Consider the following 16,828-nt stretch of genomic DNA (forward strand, 5'->3'; position numbering starts at 1 on the left):
TTGTCCTGAATACGTACTCAAGGCCAACTCTGTTTTCTTTAGCTGACACGCCCGTAATTTTTCCCAATAGGTGCTGTCGGAGCATACAGTTACCACAGCCCTTGTATCCACAATCATCTTTTCCTGTTGCCCATTTAATGTCACATCCACTGTAAAATTTCTGGCTAGACCTCTCACAATATAATCAATGTTGAGCAACTCTAACTCATCTGAATTTTCTTCTTCTACCCAATGTACCTCTTGTGCCCGACACGCCTTTTTAATGTGGCCCCGTTTCTTACACTCATGACATACCAAACTTGCAAATGGACACTGAGTAGCCAAATGATTTGCTCTGTTGGAATGGTAGCACTTTTTATTTCCTCTGACATTGACCTGTTTTCTGAAAGCTCCTCCTGATTGCTCGCCCGCACTTCTGCCCCCTTTTGTAGGTGCGAGGATAAATGCACCCGCCAACTCGTTCGCATCATCCTCCCGTTTAGTCAGCCCGAAATCTGATCGTATTTCCTTTGACTGACTCAAGGCAGCTTCCATAATCAACGCCTTCTCTAAAGCTGATTGAAAGGTTAGGTTGTCTTCTACTAACAATTTCTGTACAATGTCTTCGTTTTCCAAACCACTGACGAACGTATTGTGCAATGCTTCATCAAAGAACACACCATATTCACATGACATAGACATTTTCTGTAATCAGCATAATCAGCTATTCTTTCCGACATTTCCTGTTTTCTCCTCAACAATTTCATGCGCTTGGCGATCACAATTTTCCTGGCCGTGTAATGAGTCATTAATAATTCCACCAATTCTGCAGACGACTTGGTTCCCGGCTTATGAGGTACAAACAATTTCTTCAAAACAGTGTATGTTTTTGGTCCTAGCAATGTCAAGAACAAACTACACTTTTCCTCTTCTTTTATTTTATTTGCTTTGAAATAATGCTCCAACCTCTCCACGTAGCACTCAAAATCACCATCTTCCCCGTGAAACTCTTCTATCTTGCCTAGCGACATCTTGGTTAACAAGGCGCGTCTACCACTTAACCACTCGTGGCTCACTACGTACAACTTAATTTTACACTACCACATGTTTTGGTTGCTTTTCCGACCGAAATGCCGCTCTCTGTTTATATCCACGCGTGCAAATAAAAAGATCCCATCCTCGTCGCCAGTTATTGTATTTATCCTTCTGACTTGGACAGCTACAAAACAGTCTAAGCTTACAAATTTGCCATTGTCTGACTGGCGCTCGCACGCACACAAGAAACAATTGCCACTCAAGTCAACAACACAACATAAACAAGGAGAAGTGGTTACCCAATCACAGGTAACCTGTAAAGCATCAGACCTTGTTATTGAACAAAAAGCTTCAGTCTAACCTGGAAATAAATTAATCTACAAAATAGTTGCGGCTCTACCTGTTTAAAACTAGGATGTTGTAATGCGCCCGTTGAAAAATGACGAATATAACATTTTAATTTAATATACACAAAAATTTTACTAAAAATTCAATTTCTTGTAATATTGTGCAAATGATAATTATTTCTGATATGTATGTATGAAATGATAAAAATATATTTGACAAAAAGGTCCATTAGGTATTAGTTCTGAGCTATTTACCGATAATTTTAGGAGCAAGAAATTAAGTGACCTCAAAAGAAGAATATAATATAAAAATTCAAAAAAGGCATAACTACAAAAAAGAAAAACTGCTAAAAAAAACATTTTGGGCATACAAACATATATTATATACATAAAAGACAAAAATACCAACTGTTTTTTATTAAAATTATAAACTTAAAAGATATAAGCATAATGAAAGAAATAAAACAAAGATTTTCGAATGGGCATAGATACAAAATTCTAAATAACTTCAAAAAATTCCCAGTGATGCAAAGTTAGCTTTCCAAGAAGGTAAAAAATTTCACAGTTTTTCGTTTAGAGCTAAACTGTCTGAGATACAATTATTTTTAGTGATTATAAGTATAGTTATTTGTAAAGTGCCTATGGTGTCCTTTGAAAAATTATGAATATGACAAACACTTTATTTTAATAACTAAGGCGGTTCCACTTATGTAGCTGTATTTAAAATGTTACTTTATTGTTTCAAACCCATTTTCTATTTTATAGACATCTCTATGGAGAAGAATAATATTTTTGCTTTTTAATACGCTTGTCTCCTAGGTATACATATCTCATTGGCGCTACAGTCAGTGAGACAGTGATGAGCGTAACTGTACGCAGTATACTGAAGTCTTGTCTTTTCATGTTTGTTTTAGGTGGCAGGACCAGGCAGTCCGAGGAAGGCGTGGGCCAGCCGCCGGAGGGTGCGGGCCCGAGCGACGCGGAGTGGCCCGACCGGCCGGTCGCGAGGAGTCGCAGAGAGCTCGACCGCCTCAAGGACGTGCTGTGGGTGGTGGAGCAGCTGCCGGGCGTGACGCGCTACGCAGACAAGAGCAGCGCGCTCCAGCGGGCCGGCTACTGGGCGTCCTTCGGGCTGCCGTACTTCAAGGTGAGCCCTCGCGGCCTGGCGCCAGTTCTCCAGGGGGCGGGAAATTTTGAAGTGTAAATAAAATAGGACAAAAAAATTTTGAGGGACTGGAAAATTAATGTTTTTTAACATGCGGTAATGCTTCGATTTTCAAAAATACATGTCAAATTGTACAATTGCAAAAGTGCTTTAAAATACTAGGTCTATACCAAATACTTTAGAATTAGACTTAAGACTATTTTAACATAATATAGTACCTATCTTCATATTTTTACTGCGGTAGTTATAGCAAGCTGTATAAAACAGCAACAAGCAGAGGCGGACCCAGGATTGACTTTTGGGTGGGGCATCGGTATACTGGACCTAGTATAATAACTGTTATTACATCAGACGTCGTATCATCCAGTGCATATTTTACCGTTTTTACCCACTGGCAAAAACAATTTATTAAATTTATCTTATAAAAAAGAAAAAAAAAGCCAATGTCTTTGAAATTTAGTTGCATACATTCTTTAAATGATTCATGCAATGGAGATTTTATTTAATACAATTTCTTGGACTTACGCCACTACAGTTTTGCACTGTTTGTCATGGAAAAATTTCAAGCACGCAAATTAAGAAATAAAAAGAAAACATATAAACCCCAGAGAACAAGTCTAAATCAGCTATGTGAAACAAGACAAAAACACAACAATGTACTTAAACAAGTGTTATGCTTATGGACAACACGACAGCACAGATGAACACAGTATATTCATATATTTGCTGCGGTCTACAGGTTTTGTCGTCTGCCTGAATTTACTGTTATTGTTGAAACAGTCTCGTCATTGTTAGCCCACTGTGTTTTTCTGTGCTGTTATTCTTTTTTAATGACTAAATTCAGTGGCGAAGGGTGAATTTCAAAGTGGGGGAACCAAGTATGTTCACTGTCACCCCCTATTAAGGTGGGGGGGTGGGGGGGTCTTCCCCCGGAAAAATTTGATTTTAAGGTGCAAATTGGTGCTATTTAAGCGGTTTAACGTATCTCTTTTGTAGGAAATTTTATGCTCTTTAATTTTGTATCAAAATGGTTTTTTTTTTTGCTAAAACCCATAGTTTGGAATATACTTAAGCAAAAGCTATGAATTGTACCTTTAAACAGCCCTCCCACCTCCCGTTCACCACCGACCAATGGGTCTATTAGTATGTTTTTCATCTATTTTTCTTTTGTTGCCTCGACTAATAAGGCGGCTTCCGCAGCAAAACAATTTTAAGTGTCGATGAAAGCTAGGCCTAAGAGTTTCTCTTCAAAATGTTAAGTCAACATTTCCTAAATTATAATAAAATTAAAAAGCTGGTATGACTAAAACTTGAGCAATCGTCGTTACACGAAGCAAGCTATTTTAATCAGTGAAACAGTGAAAGATACGCTCGGAAACACATCACCAGCATACCTATATCAAAATTCATGTAATTATGATTTTGGTAGTCAATGCAATACATGTTAAAGTCACACAGAATTTAATAATCTTAACTCTCACTTTCAAGCATGAGCATGTATGGTCATTTTGTTAGGCTATTTCGCTTATTAGTAGAGTCAAGATTTTGTGGTGTTATTTTAAGACAAATTTCGGTGTAAAGAAATAAAGATTTCGGTGTTATATGGTTTTAATTTTTTGCTCAAAATACCCACGGCAAAATTTTCTTGCTTTTCTGTACGACATGCAAATTTATTAAAACAAATATTAATAAACACTAAAACCTCATGATCTAATTACAATTAAGTTCATTTGCAAATTCATAGATAATTAAGTTCATTTGCAAATTCATAAATTCAAACTTTTAAATAACTACTAAAAATTTCACGACTTAATTACAATCACATACACTACAAAATTACACAATTAAGCACTTCCAAAGTTACTATTAAGACGGTTTTATTGAAATGCTATCATAGTTAAATTTTCTGCATTTTCTGGAGTGAGACGTTGTCTTCTGTCACTAACTACCAGTGAGTACCTGGAAAATGAACGTTTTGCATCAACATTTGATGTTGGGAACCAGATTACCCTTAAACTGGCTTGAGCAAAGTCACTGTAGTCCCCTTTAAGGGAGCAAAGTACCTTTGCAACATCAATTTGGCTTGTTTCTGTCAATGAAAGTTCATCCTCAATTATTTTTTTGAAAGCAACATAGCCATGTATGAATGTATCAATGGGAAGATGGGAAACAGAAGGCAAGTTATGCAGAGACTTCTGTAGGTTTGCATCTTCTACGCTAACCCTACTCACATTTCTTGGGTTGAACCGCAAATTAATGGCATTAAAGACTCTTAGACAAGGATGTCGTTTAACAGATGAGTTTTGCCTCAAACGCTTATGTTTCTCACTCGCGACATGTTTCATAAGCGTAACGCGTCTCGTAGTCTAGCCTGCAGTTACAGAATTTGCACATTAAAATTTTATCACTGATATAAAATCCTTCACTGGAAAATTCTTTCGATTGGTCACTGGCAGAAACCTTAGTTTTAGGCATTATCAAAAAAATTTTAATCACATAGGAAGAATTTAACCTCTCAATACGCAAAAACTTGCCGTGCTGTAAAGATCAAAACAATGGAGAATAGATTAGGGATGCAAACGATACATCGATGTTTTGAAAACATCGATGTATCGTTCATGAAACATCGAGGTTAGCATCGATGTTTTGAAGAGCGATACATCACCGATGCATCGACGAAAAAGTCCAAAAACATCGACATTGTTCATCATTAAAATTGCCATAGTTTTATATAATATTTTGGCTATCATTTCATGAATATTTATTGAATATATAAAAAAAACTTTACAATACGACATTTAGTTTTTAAGATACAATTTTTTTAACTGTCTATACTTACTATAAAAACCTACATTTTGAAGTACCTAGGTAGGTATCATAAATGTTGTAAATACTGAACTATTTGGTTCATTTCAGTATAAATGTTTCCCAGTACTTTAAGATGTGTAAAATCATTTGGAAAAAATTAATACCGTTAAAAATTTTTGTTTACATAAAAATTTTCTTTAAAATTTTGAAAAATATAGGGAAAAAGCAGTGAGACTTTATGGACAATTTCATAGCTTGTTGTACATACAAGCTATTGATTGGTACTGATACGGTCTCGCTAGCTCTATCGAGAAAATTAATGTTACATTTTAAACCTGCACATACACTTCATGCTTTTTCCCTATTTTTTTTTTTAATTAAAAATAAATTGTGTAAAAAAATCGTTATTTTTTAAATGATTTTAGACTTCTTAAAATACTGGAAAAAAATTATAAGGATACCAACCAAAATGGTTTAGCATTTACCTACTTTTATTTATACTTATAAGTATCGAAAATTAAAAAAAAAAAGGTTCTTGAAAACTAAATGTCGTATCGCAATGGTTTTTGGATAAATAGATCTCTCATGATCTGTACTATTTACAATATATTCATGAAATGATAACTAAAATCATAAAAAACAAGGGTAATTTTATTTTAAGTAAGCCTGTGTCTTAAGGCTGCAGTCTGCCCGGGTACACACACGGTGCGCAGAGCTTCAGAAAAAAACCCAACGTGATTTGAAAACTACTCAAGATATCCGAGTGGGGTCTGTTTACAAAAAGCATTTAAGTGTTCGCTGAATGCCGAAAGGTACTTTTGAATTCGGATTAAGTTTTTAAAATGTGTTTTTAGTAGGGTGAAAATGGCTAAAAGGCGTGTTTTCGGAGTAATTTTTAGGGATAAAACAACCGATACAGAATCTTGAAACCACTTATGGGCAGTGCAGTACACCTTTATCTTCATTTCTCGGCCATATAATGTCATGGTCACCGCTCAGTTATCCTGTGACGACGAGAAGACAGCGCGCCAGTCCAGAGGAGACACCGCACTAGAAGCACCAGCGAGCGTCGCGCTTATCATCCCGCCTCACTGACACACATAAACCCCGAACAGACGGCCAGCTTTACATACATTTAAATTATGGACATGCCCTTTAATGTTTACCTTTACTTCTGCTAATGTTGGGAAGTTGTAGTCATTTAAATTTGTCCACAACTCTTTGAAGTTTACTGAGAGCTGGTCAAGTAGTTCATGCGGATTTTTAAGTTTTTGGTAGCAGAATTTAATTTTAATACATGTTTTTGTTCTGCAAGAGACACGACTGTAAATAGGTTGTGGATATTGTGGTCAGTAATCTGTAGTAGGTATGGTTTTTGGCTACATACTAGAGTTTAAATCATTTGACATGTTTTTCCTGATATTTAAAAACATCGGTTAAAACATCGATGTATCGGTTGTCAGAACGATGTTTTTTGACATCGATGCTTTTTCGTTTGAACATCGATGTTCGTGATATCGATGTTTTTAAGAGCGATGTTGCATCCCTAGAATAGATGCGAATACAAACGCATACCGAATACCAACATACGTACGTGAAAATTAATACCGACATAAACATGTACTATTTATTATTTACAATCGTTACGTTAAGCAGCGTTAATTTTATTTTAGTAGCCTACGTACTTTATTTTAAATAAACAGTAAAAGCAATGCGCTTTAGTGTGTAATATTTTAATGATTAAAAACGTAATCTTAGAAAAACATATTTTGGACGTTTGTTATTTTTGTATTTACAGAAAGTGAACGGCGGCCATTGTATCATAGTTATCAACATCTTAAATTATTATGGTACACAAGATTACCGTTTAAAGAAAATATTACGTTAATTCCGAGACTTAATTTTAAAATCTATAATGAATCACCGTCGCATATAATATATATGGCTGCTAGTTACTGTAAGAAATATTTGATTGTGCTGAAGGTAGTGAATTGTCCTTACAGAATGGAGAAAAAAAAACGTAAATAATCAGGATAGACGAACTTTCGTGACATATCGCGGATTTCGCACAATTTCGTTTTATTTCGTGTTTTCAAGCGGTTTTCGGTGTTATTTCGTTTTATCGCGCATTACCATATAATCGTGGCTCTACTTATTAGATTTGAAGTGTCTTTTGCACTGCACACCGCTTGATTTAGCATTTGTTACCATACATGATATGTCTGGCGTGGGTCTACCTTGCAAAATTAAAACTCGTTTTTGTTCGAAACTTTTAGCACCAAAAGATGAAACAAGTAAATTTTCTAGAGCTGTAGCAAACCGTATGTACTCGGTACTGAGTAACGGGTGCGCCATCTAGTACCGAGTAACGAAACATTACACACGGCTGCATCTCGTTACTCGCAGTTTTCGTATGTTTTACGCATGCGCGCACATATTCGATGAATTTACGTTACAAAGAACGATGTTTGTTTATTAAGTAAAGTATAATTTGGAAATTCGTCGTTCAAGTTTTTTTACTGTTTATTAAAGGTATTGTGTGTGTAGACAAAGTTTGAGATTGGAACAAAAACAACGTAAGAAAGTATTTTCTACAAATGAGAAATATGTATGTTTTTGTTTTTTAGTATCTCGTATTTTCACGTTTTTTTTGTTCTTATCTTAAAAGAGATAATATAATAAAGCCGCTCTAATGAGATTTAATTGTTTCTTGGCTAACAAAAACTGTTAATTATTAAATATTGTTAATTGTATATAATCTATTTATTATTATTTACGGGGGGGGGATGTGGTAGCGGGGAAGGCAGAGAGAGAAAGAGAGGCATGAGAGAGATGAAGCGATAGCTGAAGAGGTTCAACGCGCGAACGCGCCTACACAAAGTGTGAGGGCGAGCTGCTCAAAAAATACGAGTTGAATTATTTACGACAGTAGACAAATAGTAATATATTTATTTTATTTATTTGTCAGCAGTAGGGAACCAATGGTTCCCTTGGTTCCATGGAATATTCGCCCCTGACTAAATTCCTTCCACGGAAATCTTGTGCTGTCTAATGTTTAAGTTTGAATGTCTTTGTGCCATGCATTGTGTACCCTCTTTTATCACATAATCGTCGCACCTATATTTTAGGGCGTCAAAATTTGGATAAAAAACCTCTCACGTAATCGTTGCACAATGTTTTTGGTCCTGCTATTAGATTCCGGGCGCTTTGTGTGGTTATTTTTTTCCGTATAAAACAATGTATTTTAAAGTAGAAATTTTAAATTTATTCGAACATTACCACTTACATATTTAAATAACGGAAATACGAAGTTGTCTGATGTTTAGATTTTCTCTTAAAGACTGTTTAAACGTTATAACCTTTATCTGTTTGTTTGCGTCGCCATTGTGTACCACTTACAAAAATGTAGCCAGCGCTAGTTGGCATCATTCATGTTTGGTTTTGTTGTTTCCTGTTTAGAGCGCGCACTTGTAGTCGAATATCGATACTGATATCTCGCTGATTGCATGTAATGCGCACTCTCTGTCGAGTACCGAGTTAACTACATTTGATGGCCCACACTCTTTCGTGGTGTGTACTACAACGATAGTTACGCATATGTTCAGGCTCGCATTCGGATTACAGATTTTGTTTTTCTATTTAAAGTTGAAGAAAGGTTTTTGTTGCATGACTTATTAATTTAAATTGTTTGGCTTGCTCTTTTATACTTTACTTTTGAAATTAACGTACTGACCAAGAATGGGTTTTGTTTTCATGAATAACTTTACGTAACAAAAAAAAAAAAATTTCTCGCATAAAGTCACACCGCTACTTTTCAAACTTGATTTTAGTATAAAATGTGCGACAATTATGCGATAAAACACAGTATTTATTCAGTCTTTTTTTGTTGCATTGCTGGTGCCAAGTATTTTAGAGCACAGCTGTATTTTATGATATGTGAAGCTGAATTCCATTTGTGGAGGTACCTCAGAGTGTGATGTAAGAAATTGCATTGTTTACAGGCTCTTCGTTAGTGTGCAAACAGTTTGTTACAACAGTGAAAAATCCATGTGTTGTGACTGGTAGTGTTAGAAAGTCATGTAAGAATTTAAATTGATGGTTTAATATGGAAATATTACAGATTTTAGGTCAGTGAAAAATTATAAAATACCTGGAGGAGTAACGGGATTCTGTTGTGGTTTTGCTGGCCACCCTGTTTTCAAAAAATTTAAAATTTGAAAAGAAAACTGTTCAAGAAAGGAAAAATTTAGGAAAATGTCTGTACTTGTCTAGGCCTATAATTCTACTCTGCAAAATCTATCAAAGAAGTTCTGGTGTTTTTTGGCTAGCTACAGAGCTCTAAGTATGTTTATCTCCACTGGGGACATTTGTGATAAAAAAATAATAATTTTGCATCTTGAAGGTTTATCTAAATTTAAGTTGCTCTGGTTTTGCACAATATAATTTTAAGTCTGAATCTTGAAAACTAGAATTAAAATTAAAGGGACTCATTCTGAATTAAATTTGATATTCAATTTTTTTTTAAAGATTTGTTTATTTAACTCATTACTAGAAGCAAGATTATATGGTAAAAAGAAAAAAAAAAATGAGATAACACATATATGTTAGTCGATACTCGCATAGCACTAAACTTTAAAAAAAAAATACATTAAATGCAACTAATTTACATGAATTACCCTAAGTATTTCTATTAAAATATATTTTTTTATATAATTCTTTAGTTTTGGCTTTTATTATTAAATTTACATAATTATTAACTACATACAAAAAATGTATTTAATTTCTAGTATTTAAAAATTAAAGTTATATATATATATTTTTAAATCAGTTACCTAAATAAAAGTTGTCAGTAACTGATACCAGGGATGACTTTAGGCTTTACTTTGCCCGGGGAAGAAATTTTAATTAGCGCCACCCCCCTTCCACAATACTTGCCAACAGTAATAAACGTAACATGCATAATTTTTCTTGCATCTATGTAATTTAAATGCAAAATTTTAAATAAATTTTTTCAAACACTGTGTACTTACCAGTGTTTAAGTATACGTGTTATTTCATCAACTATATTCATTGAAATAACAATAGTTCAGTGAATAAAAGACATAGTTTTAATAGTATGATATTGTTAAATTACAATATTGAAAAATAATTTGACAAAGCACAAAAATTACACTTTCAATTTTGTATTACCAAAATCCAGCACAAATAAAAGTTATAAGCAAACATAACATATAAAATTAAGTAATTATATATATATATATATATATATATATATATATATATATATATATATAATATGTGTGTGTACATTATATATATATTCATGGAGTAGTACCGTTTTCATTTAGTAGATATTGTATGATTATTTATTATTATTTATTATTATTCGCTTTCTATTTTACAATTTTAGTAGTCTACAAAAGAAAAAAAGACCATGTGTAACTCAGTACACATGCTAGACGTGAAACTTCTTTGGCAATTCAAACGTTGACTCGTAAGTGCTCTCTTTATATCTCTTTGGCACCACAAACATTTCTAAACAAGTTTCATAAAAATGTTTGCTTGAAATTGTAATTGAAAATTTACTATCACCGCACCCAAAGAAGTTTCACTTCAGAAAATGTTTAGCTACACAGCTAACACTGTTTAGCAATACGGATTTGCACAAGTAATTAAACTAATTATGTACTTGAAATAACACCATTTTCCAAAAATTTGGCCTGTGGCGCGGTACACAACAATAAGCTCAAACCCGCTGTGTTGCCCTCTGCCCAAATACTCCCTTACTAGATGCCAGCAAGTCGGGTGGCGTCAGGCGCAGACAGGTTCCAACCGCCGTGACGCACCTATCCCTGCAGCATGGCAGGGCTAAACCTGAGCCACACACACGTGGAGCTCTACCAAGGGAACGAGGCCCGACAAGTTCTTTGCACTGTCTGCAACCTATTTTCCGTCCTTTTAGTTTCAGAAATTGTTTCATAACGATGTTACATGTAAACTTGTAGTAAAATTTTGCCCTGAAAATTTACTCCCATTGCGCCCAAAGGCCCATCCCGCGCCCACTCCAGCTCTGCACCACGGGCAGGCTGCCTACCCCAAAGCCCCTCCCTAGTTCGTCCCTGTCTGGTACCATCACATGTAGCTAAAGGCCTACACAGAAACACAGACTTTCCACATTACGTATGGATTCTTTATTCATATAAATATTTTTGTAATAATAAGACAGTGCTACAAACATGAAATTTAAATTTGAAACCATGTCAGCACCAGAAAAAGTGATTTCAACCACAAGCCAATCAAATATTTTCAGCCACTTCCTATGAAGTTACACTGTGCGTTTGGTTGTTCCAATATTGGGGCTTTTTTGATACATAAAATGTGATATATTCCATTTTTTCAGTAATTTTATGTAATTATTATTTATACAAAATATAAAATGACATGTGGACAACACAATAAGAATGTAAATGATGACAAAATCTAAAATTATTGAACAAAGACATTAGTCAAAATATAAAGCCGTGGTTATTTTCTCTTGTGGTTGTAGGAAGTAGTGGATGCAAGCGGAACCACCAAGATGCAAGAGCGCCACGGAGAAGCCTTCTCCCTTCAGGACTCCTCGAAGGCCACGATATTCCGCCGGAACCAGAGGAACGCCACAGACCTGGCCTCGATGGTGGCGCTCATGCGCAGCGCCGGGTCCCTCCCCGACGCCTTGTCCCTGGCGAGCCCCCTCCGCGCCGTGGCGGGCCGCGGAGACCTCGCCCTGGGGTCCCCGGTCGGCACCATCGACACCAAGGTCTTCTCCGGGTCGCCGGGCGGCCCTTCCTGCATCCACGCTGTCGCGGGTCCGCCCTACAACGTCGACATGAAGTCAAACGACGTCACGCACCACATCAAGCCTTTCCAGTGGTCCAGAAGCAGTTTTTCCGAAACCACACCTCACGTAGGCCAACCCGACACCTGGCGCTTCCCCGTCTTCACCCCGCAGTGGGCGTGGAGTCAACAAAAAAGCACCAAAGTCTCTTAGGCATCATTTATAAATTAGTACCAATGTTATAAGTAGGAGAATCTATTTTTCACAACCATCTGTGTTTTAAAATGTGTTGATCAACTGTGTTGTGTGATTTGTTGAGTTAAAGTATGCATCTACTGTCGGTAATTTTGTGCGGAAACAAACGTGTCCTGAACGGCCCTGCAAAATAAGGCAATGTCTTCTCTTGCAGATGGCCTCTAGTTACAAGGAAGAAACAGCTGGTGCTGTTTTACCTTATTGCAATTTAACGTGCAGTTAGACAGATTTGTTTTTGCAGAAAATACCTGCCATACGTAACTAGGGACAGGATTTTTTTATGGTGCTTTACTAATTTGTAATATAACATTAATGACATTTAAAAATAGGTTTATACACTGCATTACACCAAAATGAAAGATAATACTTAATAAACTATTATAATATCAAAGCTTAACATTTTAAAATAGATAAACCTAAGGGAGAGAGAGTGAAACCAAAAGTTAAGAAAAGCTTTATGGAATACCTGAAGTTAACAATAATTTACTAGAACAAATAGATGTCTCTGATGCATCATTATAGTTTTAAGCTTTCGTTAATTTAAAAGTACGACTACTACTATAAAAATTAAAAATATCGTCAAAAGTCATACTTCTACGGTCTCAGAAAATCTATTGGTATGTACTCTACGCCTTAGTAAAGACAAATTTCCAATAGTGCTTGTTGATTGAAAAAATATTGTTATGCCCTTATCTCTCGTTAAATGTATGTTACATATATAAAGTTTTTTGCTGAAACCCTATAAATTATGTCATTATAATTTTTATTACTTATACAAATTAAGTTGATTAGTAATTGCAGTGTTCCTTTTTTTTAACCATGTATAACTCAGTAATATGTGTTTGCACTACTAACACTCTTACTTAATATGCACACTTGTACTTGCTGAATTACTTTTATTGTTCTTATTAATTATACCAAAGATTATATTATTTGAAAATACCATTTTGGTCACGTTTAAAATAATGCTCATTTTTTATTCAAATACTAATTAATACATAAAGATTAAGTCTTGTCATACAGTGTATAAAGTGTATATATTAATGAACAATTTTCACAAACAACATAGCCGAATGGTAATGCCCATATCTACAATTAAAAAAAGAATAGCCACCAATAAAACCATAAAATCTTGTCTCTAGTTATGAAGGGTTGTACTCTACCGATGTTGAAAATTTCAATAATTTAACGATTTATAGCTGAATTAAACATGACATGCATTTATATTTATAGAGTTACTTTTTTCATACACCCTCATTGCCGTGGATATGTCATAGTGTCCAGCAAAACCCACAAACAGGATTTCCTGACGTCTCCAGGTCTTTGATAATTATGCACCTACAAAAGAAAATACATCTAAAATTTACGCTCCTTCTTAAAACTACCACTTTAAAAAGGTACATTATGTGTACTTCAGAGCCGTGACAAAAAATGTGAATCTTTCTTACATCACGCTTCTAATTCAGCCTCACATGCTAAAACATACTTCTGAACTCAAAAAGACTTGGCACAGTCACATTGTAATCACAGACTAAGCCAAAATACAAAATGCTATTGCAGTTAATGAGTTAGTGACACAGTATGACCTTTGTCTATTTTAATTGAATTTCTTTAACTAATATACCTATATATTTCCCAGACTTTTTCTTAATGCTAGACTCACTGTAAAATGATTTTAAAAAAAGTTTGCAATATATAAGCAACATGGATTTAAAATAGCAAAATATAACTATGTACCTACTTTCAGAAATGTTAAAATTTTACTTTTAATTTAAGTACTATTATTTTAAAAACTAAAAAATTGTTAACTTTTACAAATTTTGTTCCCAACATTTTGATACTATATATATGAATTCTGGGCTACATTAGCAACAGCACATGCACAGCACACACACACGCGAGTTGAATGTACATAGACAGACAGCAGCTGCTACATTGGGAAAATAGCTCACACACAGGCATTGCACACAGAAAATTGTTAACTTCGAACTTTTCTGTGCACCGATATATTTTTCCAGCCAATTAGCATAAACTACTGAGTAGCTCAAAATTGTTTTGATAAAGTGCATTTAACAGTTTTTTTTGCAATTTTTTTTCTAGGTAGTCATTCCTACTTGTCAAAAACAAAACTGAAATAAAACACACTTTATTTATGTAAACAACTAATTAAAAACAAATAGTTGACAAAATTCAACATTTTAAAATTTCAACAAAATAAAACAGGGGTGAAAATGTTGGACTGTTTCAAAGTGTAGTGTTGTGTAAAATTGTAGCTATGACTTCTGTGCTCTCTCTCTCTCTCTCTCTCTGTGTGTGTGTGTGTGTGTGTGTGTGTGTGTGTGTGTGTGTGTGTGTGCGCGCGCGCACACACACACACGAAACTGTGCTATTTTCATGCTTATTCCAAGTTATCCCAAATTAGCCTAGGTTTACAACTATCAGGGTCCATATTTGGCAGATACCAAGTATTCACAAATAAAGCTATATTGACTGATACGAATGAATGGTTTTTGAATTGTTATACCCCTTATATATATTTATAAATATATTTATATAAATATATAATATATTTATATATGTTCAGTTTTATAAAACAGAATGCTCTTTTTACGTTTTATTAAAATGCCATGTGTCGGGTAAGCCAGTTGCTCCTCTCAATTTCCTTTTTGAAATTATTTGTATCATCCATCTGATTTTCAAAAGCAATTAATTCTTCAGCGTAGCAAGTTTTATGTCGTATTTTTGTTTGTTAAAATTTAATTTCTCAAAATTCAATTGCCATTAAATTACCTGTGTAATACACTGTTTTTTTGTTGTTTTATGAAATAAAGTGAGATGAAATTTTTTATTTTTGAGTTTTTTTACAAGTTTTTGGCACATTTCCTGCAATGCTAAACATTTTTGTTTATAAACAAAAATGTTTCTGAAGTGACAACAATTTAGTCCCTTGCTCGTATAACTGAAAATACACAAACAAAAATGATTTTGGAAGGTTTAATTACTTTTTCTTTTTATTTGCAATGTGTTATAATGTTTCAAGTTAAAAATCGTAAAATGAATGATAGACATTTGGTGTAATTTCCTTCTTTCATTAGTTTATCAATTAGTAGGGGAGACTTGTACCATGGAACACATTTTTGATTATATTTTTTTAAATTTTTTATTACACTTTTTGAACCGAAAAAATATTTGTTATACTTAACTATTGAAGATCCTTTAACAACTTTCTATTTGAGTTTATATGTTTCACGCCTCTGTTTAAGAACAAAAAATTCTATATATGTAATGTCATGCAAAGTGTTCCATGGTACAACATGGTCATGTACTACGGAACACACCCTCTTGTACCTTGAAACACAGGGGAAATAGTTTTAAAATATAAGTAAAAAATACAGTTTTAAGTTCTACAAATACAGTTGTGATTTTTTAATATATTATGCATTATTTACAATAATATTAATGTACATGCATTGACAAGGCCGCGGCTAGTCCCTGTTATTAGTGGCTTGTCTCTGGCTGCTCAGGGGCGGTAGATTACGGTTCGTGCCTCGTGGCCTAAGGGATCTAGCCTGCCCAGGATGACTTCAGGAAATAAACGTCAGCATGAAGTTTCCGGGTTTTATGTACGATAAAACACCCTTACATGGGGCTACCGCGGCCCCGCCTGTGGCAATCTCAATAAGGGCGATGCCCGGTTCCGCGCGCTTTAGTTTCCCCGCACACTGCAAGGGGTGTCCCACCCGTACTGTAATCGCGACTAAAAATGGCTTAAAAAAAAGAAACGATAAGAGCTATTATTAATATCCAGGGAGCGCTCCTAGACCGCGTCCCGCGACCGACACAGATTGGATGGCGACTTGCTGCGTTGCTGACGCCGGCCTCACCCGAGCTGTGGAGCGACGTCTCCTGCATCCACCTCCCAGCGTCTCCCGAGCGCGACTCCCTCCCCCACATGCCGCTACCGCGACTCCCCTCCCACGTGCCGCGACCTTGACTCCCCTCCTCCGCGAGCCCGCGGAACGCGCGGATTGGCCACAAGCGGAGAACCACGGCCTAGGCGCCCGGTGAATAATATGAATAAAATAAATAAAAAATAATATGAACTATAAAAACAAATCTTATATATATAAAAATAAATCGCCGTGCGTTAGTCTGGCTAAAACTCGAAAACGGCTGGACTGATTTTAATAATTTTTGTTTTGTTTTGTTTGCCTTAATACAGGTGAGGTTTAAGGGAAACAAAATTAGGAAAAACCCAAAATTTTATGTTTTTTTGTTACGCTTTCGCGCCTTAACTACAGAACCGATCATCATGAAATTTTGCATACACGTTGTCAGGGGTACAGAAAAGGACATAGGCATAGAAAAGAGAGGGAGGGATAGAAAGGCCACACTCTGAATAACAGCTAGAACGCTATTTAC

At 35.3% G+C, this 16,828-nt stretch overlaps 1 protein-coding gene across 2 annotated transcripts in view; it reads left to right on the plus strand.

Annotated features, from left to right (window-relative positions):
• Positions 1–12,995, plus strand: part of LOC134527634 (putative phospholipase B-like lamina ancestor) — a 136,227-nt gene extending 123,232 nt beyond the window's left edge. For both annotated transcript variants that reach the window (XM_063360488.1, XM_063360489.1), the window contains exons 10-11: positions 2,276–2,508; positions 11,882–12,995. In XM_063360488.1, the coding sequence (XP_063216558.1) occupies positions 2,276–2,508; positions 11,882–12,364 (716 nt within the window). In that variant the 3' untranslated portion in view covers positions 12,365–12,995. The remainder of the gene's footprint in view (positions 1–2,275; positions 2,509–11,881) is intronic.
• The last annotated feature ends 3,833 nt before the right edge of the window (positions 12,996–16,828 follow it).

This window comes from Bacillus rossius, chromosome 1 (genome assembly GCF_032445375.1).
Source record: "Bacillus rossius redtenbacheri isolate Brsri chromosome 1, Brsri_v3, whole genome shotgun sequence".
Classification (NCBI taxonomy): domain Eukaryota; kingdom Metazoa; phylum Arthropoda; class Insecta; order Phasmatodea; family Bacillidae; genus Bacillus; species Bacillus rossius.